The 25,257-nt window shown below is 36.2% G+C and overlaps 1 protein-coding gene and 1 pseudogene across 1 annotated transcript; both read right to left on the bottom strand.

The window, feature by feature from the left end:
• Positions 1-1,334: 1,334 nt before the first annotated feature.
• Positions 1,335-2,346, bottom strand: LOC123799346 (vomeronasal type-1 receptor 4-like). Its single transcript, XM_045808391.2, is given in 2 exon segments — positions 1,335-1,392; positions 1,394-2,346. Coding segments are annotated over 2 exon segments (1,011 nt in total).
• A 13,051-nt stretch (positions 2,347-15,397) lies between these two features.
• LOC148110158 (vomeronasal type-1 receptor 4-like) lies at positions 15,398-24,984 on the bottom strand (annotated as a pseudogene).
• Positions 24,985-25,257: the final 273 nt, after the last annotated feature.

The raw sequence follows: 25,257 nt of genomic DNA, 5'->3' as shown, positions 1-25,257 counted from the left end.
TCCTCTTCACCCTTGTAATCATCAATCTTTTTTATTTTAGCCAATCTAGTGGGTGTAAAGTATCTCATTATGGTTTTGATTTGCATTGATCCATGGTACATGTTTTAAGTGCACAATTTTTCCCCATAAGGGTATTAATTACTGAAATAAATGTGTGTGAATCCCCCACTAAAATCATGGACATGCTGTCTTCTCTTTATAATTTGTATTCTTATATTGAAGTTATCCTTTTGAGGGTCCAAAATTTTAGGGCAACTTTTTGTTCCCAGTTGTCTTAACCTTTATCTTTATTGTAGTATCCTCTCCATCACAAGTCCCACTTTTTGTCTTACAGTTTAGAAATACTCACATTAGCTTTTAAAAATTAGTATTTGCATATAGTAATTGTTTTCAATTTGAGTGTCTTCCTGCCTTCCTGGTTTTTACGTAGCTGAATTTTTTTTTCTAACCTCATCATTCATTCTCTGTTCTCTGGCTCCAATTCCCAGTCTTCCCTTTTCTGAGAAGCTGTGAGGCACAGAGGTCTGTGCTGTAAGAGACACTAATGTGTTGAGGACAGCTTCACTTTCATTGTGATGTTTGCTCCCTTTTACTTGTTTGAGCATAGTTCTTAGGGAAAAAATATTTTAAAATATTTTATTGACAATTTTAGCTCTTTTCTAAAAGAATTTTTGAGGATTTCTGACATAGCATAATGTGACAGAAGGGAATGTCTCCATATTTCTTTCTAAAAGTAGAAATCTACAAAGAAAACTTATTTTGCTATTGACACAAAACACATGCCTTCAAAAACCAGAACTATACAAGAAATACTTCCAGTGATGCAAATACATTGAATGGTGTGCATAGAGGAAGTAAGTGGGGCTTCGTAAAGTATATGAGGATGGTTTCTGGGGTGTTATTCATAAGATGTGGGAAACATGGTTGTATTTACACATATCACTGTTTATGCTTAAACCAGATATAATTGACAACATATGATCAACTCATGTATTGACTCCAAGCTGTAAAGTATGAAATAGTGCAGATACCAAGTCGTTTGGTCTAAGGGAGATCTGTCTAGCATAATCCAGCAAGTGTAGTTACTGTAACTGAATGAATAAATCTGTCACATTAGGAAAGATCTCTTAAAATTAGGGTAATGCAAAAAAATCAAAATGCATTTTTGAGAATCATTATAAGACAAAGATTGGCCCATTCAGGTGTAACTCCCTCAAACATGTTTTATTCCACAAGACTAGCCATTTATCTCCTACGTTCATGAAGCTGGATAGTTTCAGAGATGTCCAAAGGGAAAATTCTTAGCACTCTATCACAATTTGACCTTCCCAAACTTAAGGGTGGAAAATTCTAATTGAGGCCTTTGTATCAGAAAAGTGTGTGAGGGCATCATGCGTTGAGGGAAACTGTGTGTTGAGAGGATTTTCTCATCTTTGAAAAGGCACAGTTCAGAAAGAATAGTTTGTTATGATTTTTGATCAGTAGTAAAGGACAAATTGCTGGATAAGAATGGGAGAGAATTATAGTGATGTTCTCTAGCCCTTTTATATTATGTTTATGACTTACATAAATGGTAAGGAAGCTATTACTCCAGTAAAAGAAAACAAAGCAGCTCACCAGTGCCAGGATTGTGTGGGTGGCCTTGGTTTCAGGAGAGGGTCTTGGGCTGAGGCTGGTCCTGTGGACATGCTGGAGTCTCTTGCGATGTGTGAAAAGAAACTTTACCATGTACACACTGGTCCAGACCATGAGGAACACACACAGGAAATCTCGTAAGACCATGGACCCTAGAAAGATAGCTGACTGAAGGTGATCAGGATCCTTCCCAATACAGTAAGTCAGAGAATACACTGGTCTAACCTCAGTGGTGTTGTAGGGGGCCCATGTACTCATGATGACACGGATGTAGATCAGCATGTTGATGATCCAGAAAGAACAGAAGGCAGGAAAAATGTATGTGGAGATTTTGGGTTTGAGCCATGCCCACCTAGAGTTGCTGGGAGTAATAATGATGGCCTGAAAAATACTGAGGAAAGACGTGGTGCAGAGGGAAAGACCCCGGGTGACTCTGTACAGGTACATCACTACCTTGCAACCAATGTCATCTAGAAAATTTCTTACTCCAAAGGCATTCATTACTTCTGGAATCCCACTGAAAAGAATTGTCATGACATTCACTAAAATCAAATGGATAAATATCAAATCTATAGGCTTCTTTGTATGTAGCTGGACTAAGAAGGTGTTGGTGAGTAACACCAGTAGCAATGTGTTTCCAATAAAACCAATCCCAACTTGAGAGAGAATGAACACTCCCAAAATAGTATCACCTGAAACCATCACATTCATTGGCCTCTTTACTTTGATACACTCTTGCACAGATTCAAAAGGAACCCAAAATGGACTGTAAGCCTGATGGAAATAATGGGATCATATGGAGACTCCATGAGGTAAGATCATCCTCAGCAGGAGGTTGTGCAGATGCTCTGTAACAACATTCAGGAAAGTAAGAATTAGTTCTAGAGGTAAATTTCAAGGATTATTGATGTCACTGCAAAGAATATATGGGATGAGATAAAGCATGCTTTTTATGAACACCTAACTGCAATTCTAGGAAATAAGAATCTGAAGAAGTGTTTTTGTTCATTAAAAACAATATTTCAGATTTATACAGATTCCATTCATATTCTATGTGTACGTTATGAAATTCACCTCAAATATTTGAATGAATTTCCATCTTCTGCCATGAATAATAAAAAATTATTTCGTATTTCAATGCATAGAATTACGTTACTATTGTACATGACACACATTTTTCTTATAGTCATTCACCAGGAGAAGACTCCAATCCTAGAGTTGCACATGACCATCTGGCTCCTTAAATGCCATTCCTGACCCTGCTACACTCCTTTCCCAACTCCAAGACCCTTCCAATGTACATAATATCACATCAGCTCCTGGTCAATACACTGCATCCTCCAGTTCTGTTTTGAAAATTCACTACATCTTTTTATTCTACACTAAAGTCACTGATTCTCTTGAATCTCTCTCAGGTAGTGAGATCGATCTCTCCCCTGTCCCCTATATCACCAGGCCTGAAGGTTGGAATGTCTTCTTTGATTCCCAGCACTTTCAGATAATTCTTCATCACCCCATCTTTGAAGCAAATTTTCATCAGGCTACATCCACCACTGTCCATGTGGAGGTAATCAACTCACCCCAAATCACTCCCCTTCTAGCACTTGACTCACTGCAACACTCCCCAATTTACCTCCTGTCATATTTTTGGTTATTGTAGGATCCACATAAATGGCCTGTCCAGTATCCTCAGCCTCTCTCACATTTGTGATTTCTTTTCTTCCAACACTCCTGACTCTGCCTTCCCCCACTTAACCCACACTGTCCTTACCCACATACTACAGTCTGTCATTGCCAATATTGTAAATTTATTACGTGTCACTTCCAAGCATCTAATCCTCCTGTTACCTGCTATTTCCAGCATAGCTTATGTAATCTCTGACTCCAAAATTACTTTGAGATCACCTGGATCTGCAAAACGTTGATCTCTTTACTCTCCACAAGATCTCCCAATCTCTCCTCTTCGCCGAAACTTCCTTGATCCAGGATTATAATCATTTCCTGCAAAAGCATGTGATGTCTTCACTTTATTCCTGCTTCTACGGTCCTCACACACAGACACATAGTCTGCCTATTTATATATCATTCTACTCAGATAAGCAAGGCTAGAGAAAAATACATAACCATATCAAGTGAACTTATATTAAATTCCTCACCACTAAGCTCCAGTGAGCTTTCATCTCACCTCACAACCCCACTAAATTTTCAAGAGTATTCCTTGAGTATTCTCACTCCTATTGATGACTATTTCATAACTTGTCGCTTCTCAAAATACCAACAAATCCTCTCCAAATCTCATATTCAACTGGTGGTGTATTGCATATTTTTGTTGAGATATGAAGTATTATGTTAGTTACAGATATACAGCATAGTAATTTGATACTTGTGTATATTGCAAAATGATCAACATGATAAGTCAGTTTAACATCCATCACCACACATAGTTACAATGTTGTTTCTTGTAATAACAACTTTTAAATTCTACACTCCAAGCAACTTTCAAATACACAATACAACACCATTCACTTTGGAGTCCATGTTGCCCAGAACATCCTCATGACTTATTTTTTCAGAACTGGAAGTTTACACCTTTGACTCCCTTCACCTATATCACCCACCCTAGTTCTCCACTTCTGTCAACTACCAGTCTGATTTCTGTATCTATGACGTTTGCTTGTGTGTTTCAGGTGGTGAAATATTTTGAAACCTAACAAAGTGGTGGATGTACAGCATTGCAAATGTTATAAATGCCACTGAAAAATACACTTTAGGATTGTTAATTTTATGTTATATTCATTTCACCTCAATAAAATATATAAATATCCATCTACATAATTGTAAACTGTATGCACCAAGATATAAACAAGAATAATGTAAAGTTAAGAGTTTAGATTTACCAAGAAATGCTAAGATGTCTTAACTTCAGGGAGTCTGTTAACATAATTGTCCATATTAACATCCTAAAGAAAAAAGGCTCCTGACTATCACAGTAAATGGGAAAAGTACATTCATATACATTTAATATCCATTTATAATAAAAATAAAATTCTGTAGTGTATTTTAAATAAGAAGGAAATTATTAACTTTGTGCAAGGTAGTTAATATGAACAGAACAAACTAATATGTTATGAAACCCAACATAATTATTTATTAGTGAAAAACGTCAGAAGTGTACCAACTATCAGGTCCCAATTTTTATTGCATTTTATCTCTTAAGATCTGTGGTAAATAATTTAAAAAGAATAACCACTCCAAAAGACCAAAAAAAAAGTGATTGTTATCATTTACTGATGAAAATGGTCTACACTGAAAAAAAGATTAAAACTCTAGAGAAAAATAGTATAATAGGTACTGCAACTTATGATTTTACAAGTTATTTCCTTGACTAGAGAATGAAATTTTAGAAAATAATGGATTTACAAAAAGTGATACTATGATATAAACTCAAATTTCTGCAAAAATTTCATGGATCTTTTACATAACTCAATTGACAGAAGTTAAGAAAGACGGAAATAAGTAGCACTACCTTGACATTTATAAATCAGAATATACAATATGATAAAAGGTCAATTCTTATGAATATTTAAAATTATTTAAATAAAGTGTAAAATTTATGAAATGAAATGAAAACGCATTTTTCAATAAAATCTAAACCCTTTTGTTGCATTGAACTTGACAAATCCTTTCTATATTTTGTCTGTCAGATCAGAGGATGATGAAGAGCCAAGACATGAACAAAAAAACCGAGGCACTATGTGGAGAGAATGGTTAAAAGAAATGAGGAAATGAATGGAAGAGGTGAAAGGAAATATAGGAGAAAGAGAATTAAGATCAGAGGACGACAGTTAACCGAATTGGAAAAGGAAAGAGAAGAACAATAAATGTGAAGGAACAAGTGAAACTAGAAAGAACAGGAGGATGGAGGTAGTGTCATTCCAGCAGGGAAATCAGGTAAACACAATGAGGGGAAAGAGAGAGAAAAAAAACCCTACAGAACAGAAGTGAAGGCAGGCAAACAGCTAAAGAAAATTGCACAAATAAAAAAGGCACAGAAGCAAAGAGAGGATTATGGGAAAGGTAAAGTTTAATAAGAAATAGACAAACTATTAGGATATATGTCTGTCAGAATAAATTAGAAGACATGAGATGGGGAACTTTAGGAAATCAAGAAAAAAGAATAATTTTCCAGAAGCATCAGTGATCTGAGTAGGAGACTGCTATGAAAACATTTACATAGGATTGTGGAGAACCACATAAACTCTCAAAGTTATGATAAAGATTATTTTAAACTAAAGACATTTGAGATTCAACAGTTGCAGGGAAAAAAGCCTTCTAGGAGCTTCCTTCACTTCACTGAAAGCAGGAAATTCTGGCAATGAGAGTGTTAAAAAAAATCCCCTCCCTGGGTGGTTTTTATCTCCATGAAAAGGATTAAAAATACCACTGACACCTGCATAGACAATGGTCATCACAAACTTTTTGTTTCTCCCTTTTCTTCCCCTGGAAACCTACTTGTTCATCTCATAATCCTCTTCACCCTCACTCCACTTCCTATTTGAGATTAGGTATAAAAGACCCTAATTTTAATAATCTACAAGTTTCTCTTTTGTGAGCTCCCATTGGCCACAATCAAATTTGGGGTTTTTTCCTCCTGTTCATCTGTCTTTTGGAGATTTAATTTGCAGGCCCCAGACCCAACATAAAAGAGGAGAGGAAAAGGATGTCCTCACCAACATAATCAACAAGAATTATAAAGCTCAAAGAAGACATAAACTGGTATAATATATATATCCAAAATCACTTACAGGTGTGAGGAACAGGGTGTCAAAGCAATCAAAAATAAAGAGCTAATAAAAAATTAACAAACAACAAAAAAAGGAATTTATTACCATATGTGGCAACAAAAGGAAAAATGAATTAAAAATTAAAACTCCAGAAATAAGTCAAGCAGAGTAAGACAATGATCATATGGTTTCACTCATTTGTGGAACATAAGGAATAGCATGGAGATCAGTAGGAGAAGGAAGGGAAGAAGGAAGGGGGGTAAACAGAAGGGGGAATGAACCAGGAGAGACTATGGACTCTGGGAAACAAACTGAGGGCTTCAGAGGGGAGGGAGTGGGGAAATAGGCTAGCCAGGTGATGAATATTAAGGAGGGCACTTATTGCATGGTGCACTGGGTGTTAAAAGAGAACAATGGATCATGGAACTTTACATCAAAAACTAATGATGTACTGTATGGTGACTAACATAACATAATAAAAACATTTAAGAAAATTAAAATTCCAAATCAACAAAAAGAGTTGTGAGATGAGAAAAAAAAAAAGAAGAGGAAAAAAGAGAAGTGGGCATGAAAGAAAGAGGAAAAAAAAGACACTAATAACAGAAACAGAGGATGGGAGGGAGTAGACTGAATTAGTAAGAAAAGAAAAACAAAGAGAAGAAAATATAAACACAATATATATTTACACAAACTTGGATAAGTAAAAATCATGGAAGCAAACATCTAGAAATGCACCTTAGAGAAAGCAGCTTTTATTCTTCATATTATTTTATAAATCTGAATGTGGGAATGATATATTTTATAGAGAGTACTATATATATATAGTACTATATATATATATAAAGTTCAGAATGAGTTGAAATTTTTACAGCACCTTTTCATAAAGTTTTTAAAAGTTTCTGAATTGTGTGCTACTTTAGTGGTCCATAAAAATATTTTAAATGATGTTTAAATTAGACTTGCAAAGAGAGACTAAGAAGATACACACAGAAAACTATACAGGAATAAATGAGTGTGAAAATAGACTCACTAAAAGTTTTTAAGTTTATTATAAAATTAGAACATGTGGAAGAGTAAGGCAGAGCACATTTGAATGACAGGAAAAGGTGCTTAGTCTTATGTGAAAGGGCATTATAGAAGAATGAAAAATAGTATAGAAACTATGTTAAAGAAAGTAAAGAAATGACGGAAAGGAATAAAATATATGCATTTAATAAAACAGAGGCACAGACAAGAATGGAGACACAAAACTACAAGATAAAAGTAAAAGCAGGGGGAAATTCAAGAGGAAATTAAAGCAGTTTTAAAGACACAAAATAAAGTCAGAGAAATGAGAACGGATGAGAACAGTCCCAGAGGTGGAAGATTAGTAAATGCATAAACAAACATAAAAAGTAAGGTACACTAAAAATAAAACACATTTCAATATAAAAGGTGAGTTTGAAGATTGCAAAGTGAAAGAAAAACTCAATAATTTCAATCACAGCAATGAGATTTATAGATGAACAGCAATGAAAGAGGACAGAAGACTAAAAAGTGTAACAGGAAAGAGATGACAGAAATGGAATAGCAAAGAAATGATAAGGGGAAAAATGGCTAAATGTGGGAGTAGGACCACAGAGAGGAGACTTACTGTGAAAGACAAAGGACTTAGCATAAGAAGAATCTGAAACAAAAAAGGAAATGAAGAAGCAAATCCTTGGAAAAAAGGCCAGGTCTCTCCCTTCAAGCAAGAGCTGCAGACAGGGAGAGGACTTACTTCATCTGAGCTCCTCAGCAGTGCAGGGGACACCTCTGATGGCTGCAGCTGGGTGCAGGTACCTGGATCCAGGGCTGTAGGAGGGGCGCGTTGCTGGATCCCCAAGGACTGGAAAACAGTTTGTGCACAGCGAACTTCTTGATTTGTCCAGAGGAATCACAAATTACAACAAATTCTCTTGATAAGCTTGGAAATGTATTTAATTAAAGTCAGCACCTGCGGTCACAAACATCTCTTCCTCAAGTGATGAGTGATTCTAGATTGTTCTACAAAGCCAGAGGACTAAGTACACTTAGAGTGCTCATTGTTTTCAGCTGCTAGAAAACAAGGGTGTCTTATTGCTCTAGTCAAAGTACACCCATCCAGAGAGTAATTTTTCTCTTCTGAGACTTCTATGGATCCTTCTACGGATAGCTCAATTTGGAGCGTCTAAGTCTACATTGGTTTAATTAAAATATATAAAAAAGTATAACAAATGTAACTATATAATTAAAGCAATTTACTCTGTGGTTTTTATTATTCTTTTTGGAATTAATACAGTTGTTAAAAAATTACATTTTGTCATAAACCAGTCCGGTTGAAAAACAAAATGAAGCTGATATTGGTGTAGGGCCCAGGCCAATGAGATAAGTGCTGACTTCAGATTTCTTTGTACATTATCAACATGGTCACTTAGCTCCTGTTTCTCCAATTGAGGCCTACAGAGTTTGGTCCCATGCTAACGTGTGACCTGTGGGAAGGTAGAGGTTCTTTCCTGCTCATATCCCTGCAGTGTACCCTTTCTTTAATAACACAGGCACCAGACCCCAAAACATCAGACCAAAGGCACCATCTCTTATCTCAACTAATCACTGGACAACTATGTACCAAGTGCTCAAGGTTTCAAAAGTCAACAACAGTGCACATGGCAACCATCATCCTTAAGGTGGAATATTCAGATGGAAGCCATAGATTAGGGAACAGATGAGACAGGAATAATGCTTTAATTGGGCTCCTACTTTTTCAGTGAAGGAAGCATAATCTTTAGTAAATTGGAAAAAAGTGTATGTCAAAAGATTTCCTTGTGCAAGCAGGAGGATTTGCATTTTGAAAGGAGGGGTCAGGAAGGGCCCTACTTTCTAGGTGAGTTTTAGCAATGACAGAAGGAGATGAGGAAAAGGGCATCCGGAAACCTGGGAGGGGAGCACTGCAGCCAGAGGAAGAGGGATGTCACACCACATCTTCCTTAGCCATTTGTGTACTGATGGACACTTAGTTTGCTTCTATATCTTGGCTATTGTATATAATGCTGCTGTAAACACACGGGTGCCTATAGCTTTTCAAGTTAGTGTTTTCATTTCCTTTCTCTTTCCCAGTAGAATTACAGGATCATAAGGAAGTTTTATTCTTAACTTTTTGAGAAACTTCCATACTGTTCTCCACAGTGGCTGCACCAGTTTGCATTCCAATCAACAGTGCAAGAAAGATTCCTTTTTCTCCACATCCTTGCCAACACCTGTTGTTTCTTGTGGGTTTTTTTTAACCATTATGACAGGTGTGAGGTGATAGCTCATTTTCATTTTCCTTTGTATTTCCCTATAGGGGAAAGGGGGAAAACAGAGTGGGAAGTCATCAGTGAGGTAGAAAAACCATGAGAGACTCTGGAGTGTAGGAAACAAACTGAGGGTTGCTGGAGGGGAGGTGGGTGGTGGGGCAGGGTAACTGGGTGATGGGCATTAAGGAGATCACATGAAGTGATGGCACTGGGTGTTATTTCAACTGGTAAATTGTTGAACACTACATCTGAGACTAATGATGTACTCTATGTGGGCTAAAAGAAGTTAAATTTTTAAAAATTTGCTTTTCCCTGTTGATGAATGATGTTGAGGATCTTTTCATGTGTTTACTAGCCATCTGGATGTCTTCTTTGGAATATATCTATTCAGGTCATCTGACCATTTTTTAATTGGACTGTTGTTTTGGTTTGGTTTGGTTTTTTGGTGTTGAGTTGCTTAAGTTCTTTATATATTTTGGACATTAACACTTTATTGGATATGTCATATGCAATATCTTGTCCCATTCAGTAGGTTGTCCTCATGTTTTGTTGATTGTTTTCTTTGCAGGGCAAAAGCTTTTTATTTTAGTGTAGTTTAATTTTGCTTTTGTTTCCGTTGACAAGGAGACATATGTAGAAAAATGTTTCTATGGCTGATGACAAACAGATTACTGCTTCTGAATTCTTCTAGTTCTTTTATGGTTTCAGGTATCGCAGTTAGATCTTTAATCCATTTGAGAGGTTGTTTTTGTGCATGGTGTAAGAAAGTAGTCTAGTTTCATTCTTTCTCCATGTAGCTGACCAGCTTCCCAACACGATTTATGGAAAAGACTTTCTTTTCCCCATTTTATATTTTTGCCTCAAGCTTACAGTTGCGGGCACTCTATTCTGTTCCACTGGTCTATGTGTCTATTTTTCTGCCAAGAGCATACTTAGTAGCATATCCTAAAATCTGGGATTGTGAGGGGAGTCCGGGTGGCTCCATTGGTTAAACATCCAAATATTAATTTTGGCTGAGGTCATAATCATAGGGTCATGAGATCAAGCCCCACTTCAGGCTCCACACTGAGCATAGAGCTTGCTTGAGATTCTCTCTCTCTCCCTCTGTCCCTCCTCCCCCTCTAAAAAAAAAATCTGGGATTATGAATCCTCCAAATTAATACTTCTTACTCAAGATTTTATAAGCAGCTGGTGATGTATGGAATTGTTGAATCACTATATTGTACACATGAAACTAATGTAACACTCACCATATGTTAACTAACTGGAATTAAATTAAAAACTAAAAAATCATGTGATAGGATTGCAGAAGCCTGAAAATAGATTGATCTGCAAGGGCAAAACTTCTCCGAAAAAGTGTTATATAAGGTGAAACCTGAATGACAAGAAGTTAGCCACAAAAACGTGTGGGAGAAAAAATATTCCAGTAGGTAAACTGTAAATGAAAGGATTTAAAAAAACAAGATTTCTATGGCTATCTTTTGTGGTTCAACCATATCTTTATATTATTAGTTCCAGTATTATGAAAAATGTTATTGGTTATTTCATAGGTATTTCATTGAATCTATAGAGTCTAGCTTCTTTATGAGTCTAGCTTCTGGTTTATCAATTTGGTTTATATTGTCAAAGAATCAGCTCTTAGATTTATTTTTTCTATTATTTTTAGTATTTATTTCATATATTTATGCTTTAATCATTACTATTTCCTCCTTCTACTAGATTTAAGCCTTGTTTGTTCTTTTTTCTACTTCCTTTAGGGGTAAGATTAGATTGAGATTTTTGTTTGCTTCTAGAGATTAGACTATATTGTTGTAAACTTCTGTTTTAGAATTGCTATGTCGAAGTTTTGAATCACTGAGGTTTTACTTACATTTGTCTCCTTTTATTTTCAAATTTTCTTTTCAATTTCTTGGTTGACCCATTTCTTGTTTAATAACATGTTGTTTAGTTTCCCCATGTCTGTGCTTTTTCCAATTATTTCTTGTAACTGATTTCTACTTTCATACAGCTGTGGTCAGGAAAGATGCTCAATATGAATTTAATCTTTTTAAATTTATTGAGACGTATTTTGTGTCCTAGTGTGATCTGTTCTGGAGAATGTTCCTTGCAGTTGAAATGAATGTGTATTCTGTTGTTTTGGGATGTAATATTCTGTATACATCAGTTAAGTCCATCTGGTCTGATGTGCCGTTCAAAGCCACTGTTTCGTTGCTGATGTGCTGCCTGAATGATCCATCCATTGATGTAACCGGGTGTTATGTTCCTCTACTATGACTTATTACTGCTGTTTTCTCCCTTTAAGTCTTTTAATTTTTGGTTTAAGTATTTATGAGCTCCTATGTGTACATATTCTTACAGTTGTATCCTCATGTTGTATTGATCTTTTTTCATTATGGAGTGCCTGTCTTTGTCTCTTTGTACAGTCTTTGTTTTGAAGTCTATTTTGTATGGTATAAGTATTCCTACCTTGTTTTTGTTTTTTTTTTTCATTTCCATTTACATGGCATATGAAAATGTTTCCTGCCTTTCACTTTCAATCTATTTGTGTCATTAGGTCTGAAGTGAGTTTTTATAGGCAGCATATAGATGGGACTTGTTTTTTCATATCCTTCAGGCACCCCATATCTTTTGATTGGAGGATTTAGTACATTTACACTTAAGGTAAGTATTGATAGGTCTGTACTTATGGCTGTTTCGTTCATTGTTTTCTGGTTGTTTTTGCAGTTCTTCTCTGTTCCCTTCTTTTCTTGGTCTCTTCTTTTGTGGTTTGATGATTTTCTTTTGTGTTGTACTTGGAGTCTTTCTCTTTATGTTTTCTGCATATATTATAGGTGTTTGAGTCATAGCTACCACTAGGTTCATGTATAACATCTTTATTTGTACAGCACTCTCTATAAAATTAATGGTCAGTTAAGTTTACCAGATTCTAAAAGCACTAAACTTTTATGAAGTTACTCTTTTCATTCTACAAAATGTGAGGACAGATATTTTTTCTAAGTTAATTTAACTTTCATTCATCATTTTTTCCCAAATTTTTATTTAAATTCTAGTTAGTTACCATACAGTGCAATATTGGTTTCAGGCATAGAATTCAGTAACTCACCAGTTACATATACTACCCAGTGCTCATCACAACAAATGCCCTCCTTAATACCTATCACCCATCTAGCCCATGCACCAACCACCTCCCTCCATGAACCCTCAGTTTGTTGTCTATCATTAAAAGTCACTTATGGGGTTTTCTTCTCTCTTTTAGTTTTGTTTCTCCACAACCCATATATTCACCTCTTTTGTTTCTTAAATTCTACATATGAGTGAAATTATATGTCTTTCTCTGACTTATTTCACTTAGCATAATACACTCTAATTCTGTCCATGTCCATTCTTGATAAAAACCCTTCACAAAGTACGGATAAAAGGAACATACCTCAACATCATAAAGTTAATATACTAAAGACCAACAGCTAATATCATCCTCAATGTGAAGAAACTGCGAGTTGTTCCTCTTCTGGTCAGGAACAAGACACAGGTGTCCACTCTCACCACAGTAATTTGACATAGTACAGGAAGTCCTACCCACAGCAATCAGACAACAAAAAGAACTAAAATGCATCCAAATCAACAAGGAAGAAGTCAAACTCTCAGTATTCACACACAACATGATACTCCATGTAGAAAACCTGAAAAACTCCACCAAACAATGGCTAAAACTAATACATGAATTCAGCAAAGTCACAGGATATAAAATCAATGTACAGAAATCTGTTGCGTTTCTATACACCAATAATGAAGCAGCAGAAAAAGAAATCAAGGAATTGATCCCACTGACAATTGCACCAAAAACCATAAGGTACCTAGGAATAAACCTAACCAAAGTGTTAAAAGATCTGTACTTTGAAAATTGTAGAATACTTATGAAAGAAAATGAAGAAGAAAAAAAGAAATGGAAAAATATCCCACATTCATGGAATGGAAAAAGAAACATTGTTAAAATGTCTGGACTACCCAAGGCACCCTACACATTTAATGCAACCCCTATTGATTTACCACCAGCATTTTTCTTTCATTATTATAGTAGCCTCTCCATTATAGCTGCAAGTATTTGACTCATATTTCACATTTGGTTAATTTAGCTTTCTCTCAATTAGCCTATTGTAATTTTTGTCCCTTTTTACTTTCAACGTTCGAGTGTCCTCATGCATTAATTGTTTCTATTATGAGAAGAATGTAGTTAAACTGTTTTACTTCCATCTCTCTTTACTTTAAATCTCTGTTCTCTGGCTCCAACTAAGAGTTTTCTCTTTCCCACGGAGCTTTGAAGCCCAGAGGTCTGTCATTTATCACTCACACATATACTGAAAGCAGCTGCACTTTCACCATTACGCTTCTCATTTTTTTTCTCAGCAGATTCAAATTATATTTGTTTGAGCACACTACTTAGTTTGAAAATATTTATAATTATTGGGGCACCCAGATGGCTCAGTTGGTTAAGCATCTGCCTTTGGCTCAGCTCAGGATCTCAGAGTCCTAGGATCAAAACTCAAATCATTCTCTCTGCTCAGCAGGGAATCTGCTTCTCCCTCTCCCACAGACCCCCCAACTCATGCTCTTCTCTCTCTCTCTCTCTCTCTCTCAAATAAATAAATAAAATCTTAAAATACATTTTTTCTACTCTTTGTAATAGTTTTTTTAAATGATTTTTTTATTTAAATTCAGTTAGCCAAGGTATAATAGATCATTCGTTTATATTTATAATTATTTTATTGAGATTTTATCTGCCTACAAGAAAAGATTTTTGGTTTTCTAGTATGTCATACTGTGATACACTGGAATTGTTAAATATTTTAATAGAAGTCCAAAACTACACAGATAAAAATTTCTGCTATTGATACAAAAAATATGTCTATAAAAATGAAGTGGAAATTGAAGAAATACTTCCAGTGATGCAAATAAATCCAATGTAGAACAACGTGGGTTTCATAAAGTATTTGTAATATATAATATTCGTGTTTTGAGGAATCATGATTAGTATTCACTGTGTGAAGGGAACATAGTTACATTTACACTTACATCACTCTCCATAATTATATCAGATATAATCAGAAGCATAGAGTAAACTCATGTATTGTTTGGGTTTAAAGTATATAACAGTGTAGACATAAAATATTTTTGACCGATGAAGACAGTCTAGCATAATCAGCAAGTGTAGTTGCTGTAATTTATCTGACAGATACTTCACATTAGAGAAGATCTCTAAAAAAATAAGGGCATCCAAATAATCATGAGCATAAATATTTGACAATTATTTTAGGAAAGGTCAAAGATGGCTCCATCCATGTATAACAGTCTAAAACGTTTTTGTAAAGATTTATTTATTTACTTGAGAGAGAGAGAGAGGGTGTGAGCAGGGACAGGGGCAAAGGGAGAGAGAGAATCTCAAGCAAACTCCCCACTTAGCTCAGAATTTGATGTGGGGTTCGACCCATGACTCTAGCCTAAATCAAGAGTCAGACACTCAATCTACTGAACCACCCAGGCACCCCTCAAACATGTTTATTCCATGTATCTGGTCATTTATTTTGTATGTTCATGACGCTGGAGGGTTTGATGAAATGGCAAAAGTAATAATTATTAATGCCTTTTCAGAATTTTACCTCCTTAAAATTGTGGTGTGGGAAATTCTAATCACTTGCCCTCTGTGTCAGAGAAATGTGTGAGTGTTTTCAAACTCCTGGGGGAAATAGTTTATAGAGAGGACTTTCTCTTCTTTGCGAAGGCACAGTTTAGGAAGGATCATTTGTTATTTTTCATCGGTACAATTGGATAGATTGCTGGATAAGAAGAAGAGAGAAAAGTAGTGATGTTCTCCAGCCCTTGTACATTACATTTATAAATTCTTTAGACGGTAAGGCAGCTATGGGCTGAGTAAAAACAAAAACAAACAAACAAACAAACAAACAAACTAAGCAGCTCACAAATGCCAGGATCCTGTGGGTGGCCTTAGTTTCAGGAAAGGGTCTTGGGCAGAGGCTGGTCTTACGGAATGTTACTGTGTACACACTCGTCCAGATCGTGAGGAACACAGACAGGAAATCTCATAAACCCATTCCCCATAGAAAATCAGCCTCCTGGAGTTTATCAGGTTCTCTCCTGCTACAGCATGTCAGATAACACATGTGTGCCACTTCATTGGTGTTGAAGGGGGCCACAGCACTTCTGATGATGTGGATGTAGATCTGATGTTAGTGATCTAGAAAGAAAAGACAGATGGAAAAATGTATGTGAAGGCTTTGGGTGTGAGCCATGCCTATCGTTGTTGTTGGAAGGGATAATTATGGCCTGAAAAATACTGAGAAAAGATGTGGTGCTGATGGAAAGTACCCCCGGGTGTACTAACGTACACCACTGCCATACAACAATGTCGTCTAGAAAATTTCTTACTCCAAAGGCATTTAATACTTTTGGAATCCCACTTAAATGAATTGTTATTAGCTAAAGTGAAATGGGTGGATATCAAATCTATGTGCTTCTTTGCCTGGGGCTGGAATAAGAAGGTGTTGATGAGTAACACAAGGAGCAACGTGTTCCCAATTAACAGTCCCAATTGAAGAATGAGGAACACTACTAAAAGATAGTATCATTTAAAACTATTATGTTCATTGACCACTTATACTATGGATAGACTTTTGCAGAGCTAAAAAGGGAAACAAAATGATTTGTAAGCTTGATGGAAATAAGAGAACCCTAAGAAGACTCCATGAGGTTTGATCACCATCAGCAGTAAGTTGTGCAGATGCTCTACCAATATTCAGGAAATGAAGAATCAGTTCTAGATGTAAATGTCAAGAATTGTTAAAGTCACTTCAGAGGAATGTTAAGGTCAAGACAAATATGCCTTATTTATAATAATTCTTGAGATGTCTTTGGTGCAAAAAGGTGGTTTTATTAAAGCAGAGGGACAGGACCCCGGGACAGAAAGAGCTGTCCTGGTGTCTTGAGGAGTGGCCAATTATATACTTTGAAGTTGGGAAAGCGTTAAGGACAGCACAGGCCTCCAAGATATTTTGGAAACTTTGTTGGAAACGACCTTGAGGGGGTTAGCTTTTGTTAGGAAAAGGTCATTTATTACTGCTTAGTAAAAGTCAGGATTCTTTTCAGGTGTATAATGGTGGGTCATATGCTTTGGGGATGATTGCCAACATGTACCTTGGGGGATAGAGATAAAGGAAATTTCCAAAAGAATTTTTATATGCTAAAGCAGACTAACAGGATCCTGGGGGTTGGGCTAAGATTGCCTTTTGCCCTTAGCAAAGTATTAACTTGAAGGCAGCAGACTTCCTTGAATAACGTCACTCAGCCTGTTTCAAGGGCTTGCCAATCTGCTGTAGGCAGTAAGGAAATTTAAATTTTTCTTTTGCCTTTGTTTCCTACATCAGTATGATATGGTTTTGGAATATAGATGAGGTTCGGTGGGGTGGAATCCGGAACCCATGACTAAGAAAGAATTCTTGAGACGTCTTGGTACAAAATAGTGGTTTATTAAAGCTCGGGGACAGGACCTGTGGGCAGAAAGAGCTGTTTGCCTGGATTGTGAGGGGTGGCTGATTATATACTATGGGGTTGAGGGAGGTAAGGAAAAAGGGAGATTGAGAAAGGACTTTCATATTTGTTAAAGAAGACTCATAGGATACCAGAGGTCTTGCCATTGACAAGTTAAAGTTGTTTTTCCCCCAAGAAGGCATTAACAAGAAGATATTTGGGAACTTCCTGGAGGAACATTATACTCTGCCTGCTTCAAGTATCTGTCAATGGGCAGCAAGTTATAAGGACATTTAAGTGTATCTACATTTCCTTCTGGAAGCTAGGTTATTGATAGCAATTCTTTGTTCTTGTAGATTGATAAGACATTTGTAAACTGAGGGAGACTCTTGTCTTGCAGGACTGTGATCTCTATTTTTTTTTTCTTTTCCTTAGCTTTAGGTGAGCCAGGAGTGCCTGAGGAATGTCACATATATGTCAAAGGTTGGGGAGGGTTGTGGGGTTGCAGATTCTGCTTTGTCCTCAGCTTGCCTTCTCTTTCCTCATCAGTAGTGTCTTTTTCTGATTTTAATTTTCATTTCCCCGTTGGCAATATTTCTATATACTTTTTGGCATATTGTCCATGTGGATATTTTCCTTCTTTGCTATTATGCAGTTCCTGTACAAATATTTCTCCCATTTATTTATTGAGGTATTTGCATTTTTGATTTATATGAGTGATTTGTATAGCATGGATACAAGTCCTTTGAAAGATATATGTCCTATGAATATTTTTTCACATTCAATGTATTCTCTATTTTCTTACTAAAACCTTTTGATAAATACAATTTTTCAGTTTTCTTCTTCTTTTTTTAATTTTTTTTTTTTTTTGCTTGTTTGAAAGACAGAGAGCATGAGCAGGGAGGGAGTAAAGGAAGAAAGACAAGCAGTCTCCCCGCTGAGCAGGAAGCCCAACTCAGAGCTCAATGCCAGGACCCTGAGATCATGAGCTGAGCCAAAGTCAGATTCTTAACCAACTGAGCCACCCAGGCACCACTTCAATTTTCATGAAGTTCATTTTTCAGTATTTTCTTTATAAGTAATGTTTTTGTGTCCTGCATAAGAAGTCTTTGCCCACCTTAAGGTCACAAGATATTTCTCTATGTTTTATTTCAGAAGTTTTATATTTTGGGGGTGCCTGGGTGGCTCAGTTAGTTAAGTGTCCAACTCTTGGTTTCAGCTCTAGTCATTATCTCAGGGTCATGAGATCTAGCCCCGTGACAGGCTCTGTGCTCACCACAGAGCCTGCTGAAGATTCTCTCCCTCTCCCCCACCCTCTGCTCCTCCCCATGCCTCAAACAAATAAATGAATAAAATCCTTAGAAGTTTTCTGTTTTTACCTAGTATATTTAGATCTATGGCCAATACTTTTTGAAATATAAACCCCAATGTTTATTCTTATATTCAATAGATTTAAAAAATCTATCAAATTGTTAAAGAAGTTACTAAGCACTTTCAATTTCTGATTGTATGTTATCATGAACTAATAACAAAAATGCAGAAGAGCATTAGTTCATGGACCGCACTTGGAATACCACTGCTCTGTGTGGGCCAGATCTGACAATGACTTTAAATGTGTTAGGATGGGCTTTGGTTAAAGCTGAGTAGTCACCAAATAGTATACAAGTGTCCAGTAACATAGACTTGTCAGAAAGTACACTTTCCTCTTGGTATTCCTTCCTTTCTTGTGTTGATTTATTTGTATTATCCTTGACCCAAATATCCTTTTTGAGTTAATATCCCAAGCTGATAAAATAACAAGAGTCATCCACCCACAGTGATTTGGGATTTAAGAATGCCAGCTGCTTTGGACTTCAGATTGAACTCACATATATAAGATATACCATGCTAGGTGCTCCTGTGAGCCCATTGACACAATAGTTCCATAAGGTTGGTATTTTTATCAAAGCCTCAGAAAGTTTAAATGACTTGCCCATGTTCTGTGGTTCCAAGCTAGGTATTAATTCTATGGTCAACATTGAATCAATTTTTGTTTATATTAAAAAGATGGTGTCAAGGAACATCTTTGTCTAATGGTTATGTAGTTGTGTTAGCACAAAAACACTGATTTATTTTATGTTCATTGCTACATTATTTATAGTAGCCAAGATATGGAAGCAACTCAAGCATCCATTCACAGATAAATGGGTAAAAAATGTTATACACACACAGACACACAATGAACTATTACTCAATCACAAAAAAGAATGAGATTTTTGCTATTTGCAACAGTGTGCATGGACCTAGAAGGTATTATGCCAAGTGAAAGAAATCAGAAGTGAAAAACAAAACCATATGATTTCATTTATATGTGAAACCTAAAATACAAAAACGAATGAACAAACAAACAAAAGCAGAAACTGATCTACAAATACAGAAAATGAATTGGTGGTTGCTAGAGAACAAGGGAGTGCAAGGATGGGCAACATGGGTGAAAGGGAGTGGGGATGTAGAAATGTCCAGTTACAGATGAATAAGTCAAGGGATAAAAGGTACAGCATAAGGAAAACAGTCAATGAATGGTGACAGACGGTAACTACATTATGGTGATCACAGTATAACATAGACTTGTTGAATCATGATTCGTACACCTGATTAATGTAACCTTATGTATCAACTATGCTTCATTTGATATAATAATAATAATAAATGCACTAGTTGATCCTTTGAAAATATCACCAAAAGAGAGAAATTTTTAACTATACCTACTATGTCACAAAGAAAGAAGACTCAAATTACTAAAATAAGAACTGAAAGTGGGGACATTAATGCCAAACGTATTGACATCAAAATGATAAAAGGATACTATAAAAATTACATACCAATAAAGTGGAAAATCTACATGAAATAGATCAATTCCTAGAAACATACAAACTACCAAAGCTAACTCCAAAAGAAATAGGAACCCTAAATAGACTTAGAGTAAGTAGAGACTGAAACAGCAATCCAAACACAGGAAACACCTCTAAACAAAACAAAGTAAAGCCTAGAGCCAGATGGCTTAATTGGTGATATAACGGAGAAATTCTACGTAACACTTAATAAGATTAACACTCATATTTTTTCAAACTCCTGTAAAAGTATCAAAAGCAGACTAAAACATTAGAAGAAAAATGTAGACCAGTATTTCTTATGAACATAGATGAAAAGTACTCCACAAAATATTAGTACAACTGAGTCAAGCATCATCTTTTTTGAAGTTCTTATTTAAATTTCAGTTTGCTAACACACAGTGTGACATTAGTTTCAGGTATACAAAATAGTGATTCTCAACTTCCATACAACACCCCGTACTCATCACACCTGCAGTCCTTAATACCCATCACATATTTTACCCATACTCCTGCCCCCTATATTTCCCCTGGTTACCATCAGTTTGTTCTGTATACTCCATACAGAATCTTACCAGTTTCTCGGTTTGCCTCTCTCGTTTCTTCCCCTTGCTCATTTGTTTTGTTATTAAATTCTATCTATGAGCAAAATCATATGGTATTTGTCTTTCTCCAACTGACTTATTTTGCTTAGCATAAAACCTGCTAGGTCCATCCATGTCATAGCAAATGGCAAGATTTCATTCTTTTTTAAGGCTGAGTAATAGTCCATTGTATAAATATAAATCTTCTTCTTTATCCATTCATCATTTGATGGACACTTGGGCTGTTTTCATATCTTGATTACTGTAGACAATGCTGGTTTAAACATTAGAGTGTATGTATCCCTTTGAATGAATATTGTTGTAGTCTTTGGGTAAATATCTAATAGTACAATTTCTGGATCTGAGAGTAGTTCTATTTTTAACTTTTTGAAAAACCTCCATACTGTTTTCCAGAGTGGCTGCACCACTTTCCATTCCCAGCAACAGTGCAAGAGTGTTCCCATTTCTCCACACCCTCGCCTACACCTGCAGTTTCTTATGTGGTTGATTTTAGCCATTCTGACAGGTGCAAGGTGATATTTTATTGTAGTAATGAAGAAGAGTAAGTATTCTTGTTTTTCAAAAAAGATTTTATTTATTTATTTGAGAGAGAGTGAGAGAGCACAAGTTGGGAGAAAGGCAGAGGTGAGTGAGAAGCAGACTCCCCACTGACTGAGGCTCCCAACACAGGGCTCAATCCCAGGACCACGAGATCATGACCTGAGTTGAAGTGAGAAACTTAACCAACTGTGCCCCCCAGGTGCTCTAGTATTCTTTTTTGTTGTTGTTGTTTATTCATTTAAGTAATCTCTACACTCAATATGGGGCTGAAACCCATGACCCTGAGAACAAGAGTCACATTTCTTCCAACTGAGCCAACCAGGCACCTCAGAAGTAGGTATTCTTGTCATCTTGCTGATCTTACAGAAAAGTATTTCTCTTATTTTCTCTTTTTGTATGATGATAGATGTGGGATTTTCTTTATTTTACTTATTTATTTATAATGTATCTTGATTGAGTTATAATTGATACATAAAATTATGTAAGTTGAAGATATGCTACATGTTGTCTTGATATATTTATACGTTGCAATACTGCCGTAGCATTAGCTAACAACTCTATTATGTATGGCCTTTATCATGTTCAGGTAGTTTCCTACTAAAGGTACTTTATTGAGTTTTGTTATATTTATCATGAAAAGGGGATGCATCTTGTCAAATGCCTTTCTAAACCAGTTGCAATGACAATGTGGTTTTTGTCCTTCATTCTGTTGGGTTGATGTATTACATCAACTAATTTTCTTATGTTGAACCAGCCTAGTTTGGATCCACCACATCTTGTTCTCCTCCACATAGAAAGTATACCCTCCTCAGGGCACCTGAGTGGCATCTGCCTTTGGCTCAGGTTATGATCCCGGGATCGTGGGAGAGAGCCTGCTTCTCCCCCTCCCTCTGCTGCTTCCCCTCTTTGCGTATGCACTCTCTCTCTCTGTCAAATAAATAAATAAAATCTTTATTAAAAAAAGTCTATTAAAAAAACAAAATGAAAAAAAGCATACCGCTCCTCTCCCCAACTGGGATCTGGAGAGAAAGTAAGCCCTGCATTCCTGGCTGTGCAGTCTGCATGATGTCTCCACCTCACAACGTTGGGAGGGGCAGAAGGATATGATCTTGGTTAAAATACCACAGTCTCTCAATTTTTTCCCAAATGTTCATACATTTTCTTGAATAGATATTTCTCCAGATGCTCTGCCTTAGGGCCAGTTCCAGAGACTTAAATTTCTTTGCGTTTCTTTGAGGAAATAATTTACACCACTGTCAGTGGGAATTGGGGAAACAGAGCTCCTTATTCAGTGATGCTAGAAGTCAGTCCTCCTTGTCAATATTTTATTATCTGCAGAAAAATACATTCATTGAGTAGTAAAATTTCTTGGACATATTTTTAGTAATAAAACTTTAATTGGAATCTTTCTTATCATTTCCATTCTAGTTTTTTATTTGTATTTTTTTGTTTGCTTGTTTCAGAGGTAGAGTTTAGTGATTCATCAATTGCATATAACACCCAGTGCTTACATTATGTATCCTCCTTAATGCCCATCACCCAGCATCCCCATCCCCCCACCCACTTCTCCAAAAACTCTGATTGTTTCTTACAGTTAAGAATCTGTTATGGTTTGTCATCCTACTGCTTTTGACTTATTTAATTTTTCCTTCCCTTCCCTTATGATGATATGATTTGTTTCTTAAATTCTACATATGACTGAAATCATAAGATAATTGTCTTTCTCTGATTGATTGATTACACATCACATCATACCCTCAAGTTCCATCCACATCATTGCAAATGGTAAGATTTTGGTGTTTTGATGGCTGAGTAGTATTTCATTGTACGTATATTCCACATCGTCTTTATTTATTCATCTGTGATTAGGCATCTGGGCTCTTTCCATATTTTGGTTATTGTGGACATTGTTGCTATAAACATTGGGGTGCAGGTGGCCCTTTGGATCACTGTGTTTGTATCCTTTGGGTAAATACCTACTAGGGCAATTGAGGGGTTGCAGGGTAGCTTCATTTTTAACTTTTGGAGGAGTCTCCACACTGTGTTCCAGAGAGTTTGGACCAGCTTGCATTCCCCCCAACAGCGTAAGAGGGTGCCCCCTTCTCCCCAACAACATCTGTTGTTTCCTAATTGTTCATTTTAGCCATTCTTACTAGTACTTTATAGATTTTTGATACTGGCCCTTTATATCATGATACATTTGCAAATATCTTTTCCCACTCTGTAGGTTGTCTATTGGTTTTGTTGGCTATTTCCCTTGCTGGCAAAAGCATTTTATCTTAATGAAATCCCAATAGTTTGTTTTGGCTTTTGTTTAACTTGCTTTGAAGACATGTCTGGCAGGAAGCTGCTGCTGTCAAGGTAAAAGACGTTGCTACCTGTGTTCTCCTTCAGGATTTTGATGGATTCCCGTCTCATATTTAGTTATTTCATCTATATTGAGTTTATCATCGTGTATGGTGTAAGAAAATTGTCCTATTTCATTCTTCTGCATGAGCCTGTCCAATTTTCCCAACATTATTTATTGAAAAGACTGTCTCTTTTCCATTGCATATTCTTTCCTGCTTTGCCAAAGATTTGATGACCATAGAGATGAGGGTCTATTTTTGGTTCTCTATTCTATTCCATTTTTCTGTGTCTCTTTTTGTGCCAAAACCATACTATCTTGATGATTACAGCTTTGTAATACAGCTCAAAGTCAGGCATTGTGATGCCATCAGCTTTGGTTTTCTTTTTCAACATTCCTCTGGCTATTCAGAGTCTTTTCTGGTTCCATATATATTTTAGGATTATTTGTTACAGATTTGTGTATAATGTTGATGGTATATTGATAGGGATTGCATTGAATGTGTAGATTGTTTTGGGTAGCATACACATTTTCACAATATTTATTCTTCCAATCCATGGCATGAATGTTTTTCCATTTCTCTGTGTTTTCCTCAATGTCTTTCAAAAGTGTTCTGTAGTTTTCAAACTACAGATCCTTTACCTCTTTGCTTAGGTTTATTCTGAGGTATCTATGGATTTTGGTACATTTGTAAATGGGATTGATACCCTGATTTCATGTTCTTCTCTCTCATTGTTAGTGTATGGAAATACAACTGACTTCAGTGCATTGATTTTATATCCTGTAATATTGTTGAATTCCTAAGAGTTGTAGAAATTTTGGGGTAGAGTCTTTTCGGTTTCCACATAAAATATCGTGTCATCTGTGAAGAGGAAAATTTTGATTTCTTCTTTGCTGATTTGGATGCCTTTTATTACTTTTGTTGGTTGTCTGATTGCTGAGGCTAGGACTTCTAGTACTATGTTGAGCAACAGTGCTAAGGTGAACATCCCAGTCATGTTTCTGACCTTAGACGGAAAGATCTCAGTTTTTCCCCCATTGAGAATGACTTCTGTTGTAAGATATGGCTTTTATGATATTGAGGTATTTTCCCTCGGTCCCTACACTGTGAAGGGTTTTAATCAAGAAAGGGTGCTGTACTTTGTCAAATGCTTCTAGTGCATTTATTGAGAGGTTCATATGGTTCTTTCCTTTCTTTTATTAATGTGGTATATCACATTTATTGATTTTTGAATGTTGAACCACGTTCCAGCACAGGAAGAAATCCCACTTGGTAGTGGTGAATAACCATTTTAACGTACTGTTGGATCCTATTGGCTGGTGTTGTTGGAGCCTATTGTCTCGTATCGTGGTGGGAATCTTTGCATCCATGTTCATCAGACTTATTGGTCCATAATTATCCTTTTTGGTGGGGTCTTTCTCTGGTTTTGCAATTAAGATAATGCTGGCCTCATAGAATGAGTTTGGAATTTTTCCTTTGATGTCTATTTTTTTTATACAGTTTCAGAAGAATAGATATTAATTCTTTAAATGTTTGGTAGAATTCTGCTGAGAGTCCATCTGTTCCTGGACTCTTGTTTATTGGGAGATTTTTGATTACTACTCCAATTGTTGCTGGTTGTGGGTCAGTTCAGGTTTTCTATT

Source organism: Ursus americanus, chromosome 5, assembly GCF_024610735.1.
Source record: "Ursus americanus isolate L20-20 chromosome 5, mUrsAme1.1.p, whole genome shotgun sequence".
Taxonomy (NCBI): domain Eukaryota; kingdom Metazoa; phylum Chordata; class Mammalia; order Carnivora; family Ursidae; genus Ursus; species Ursus americanus.
The sequence above is the reverse complement of the archived record's forward strand: the minus strand, read 5'-3'. Positions and strand labels throughout refer to the sequence as shown.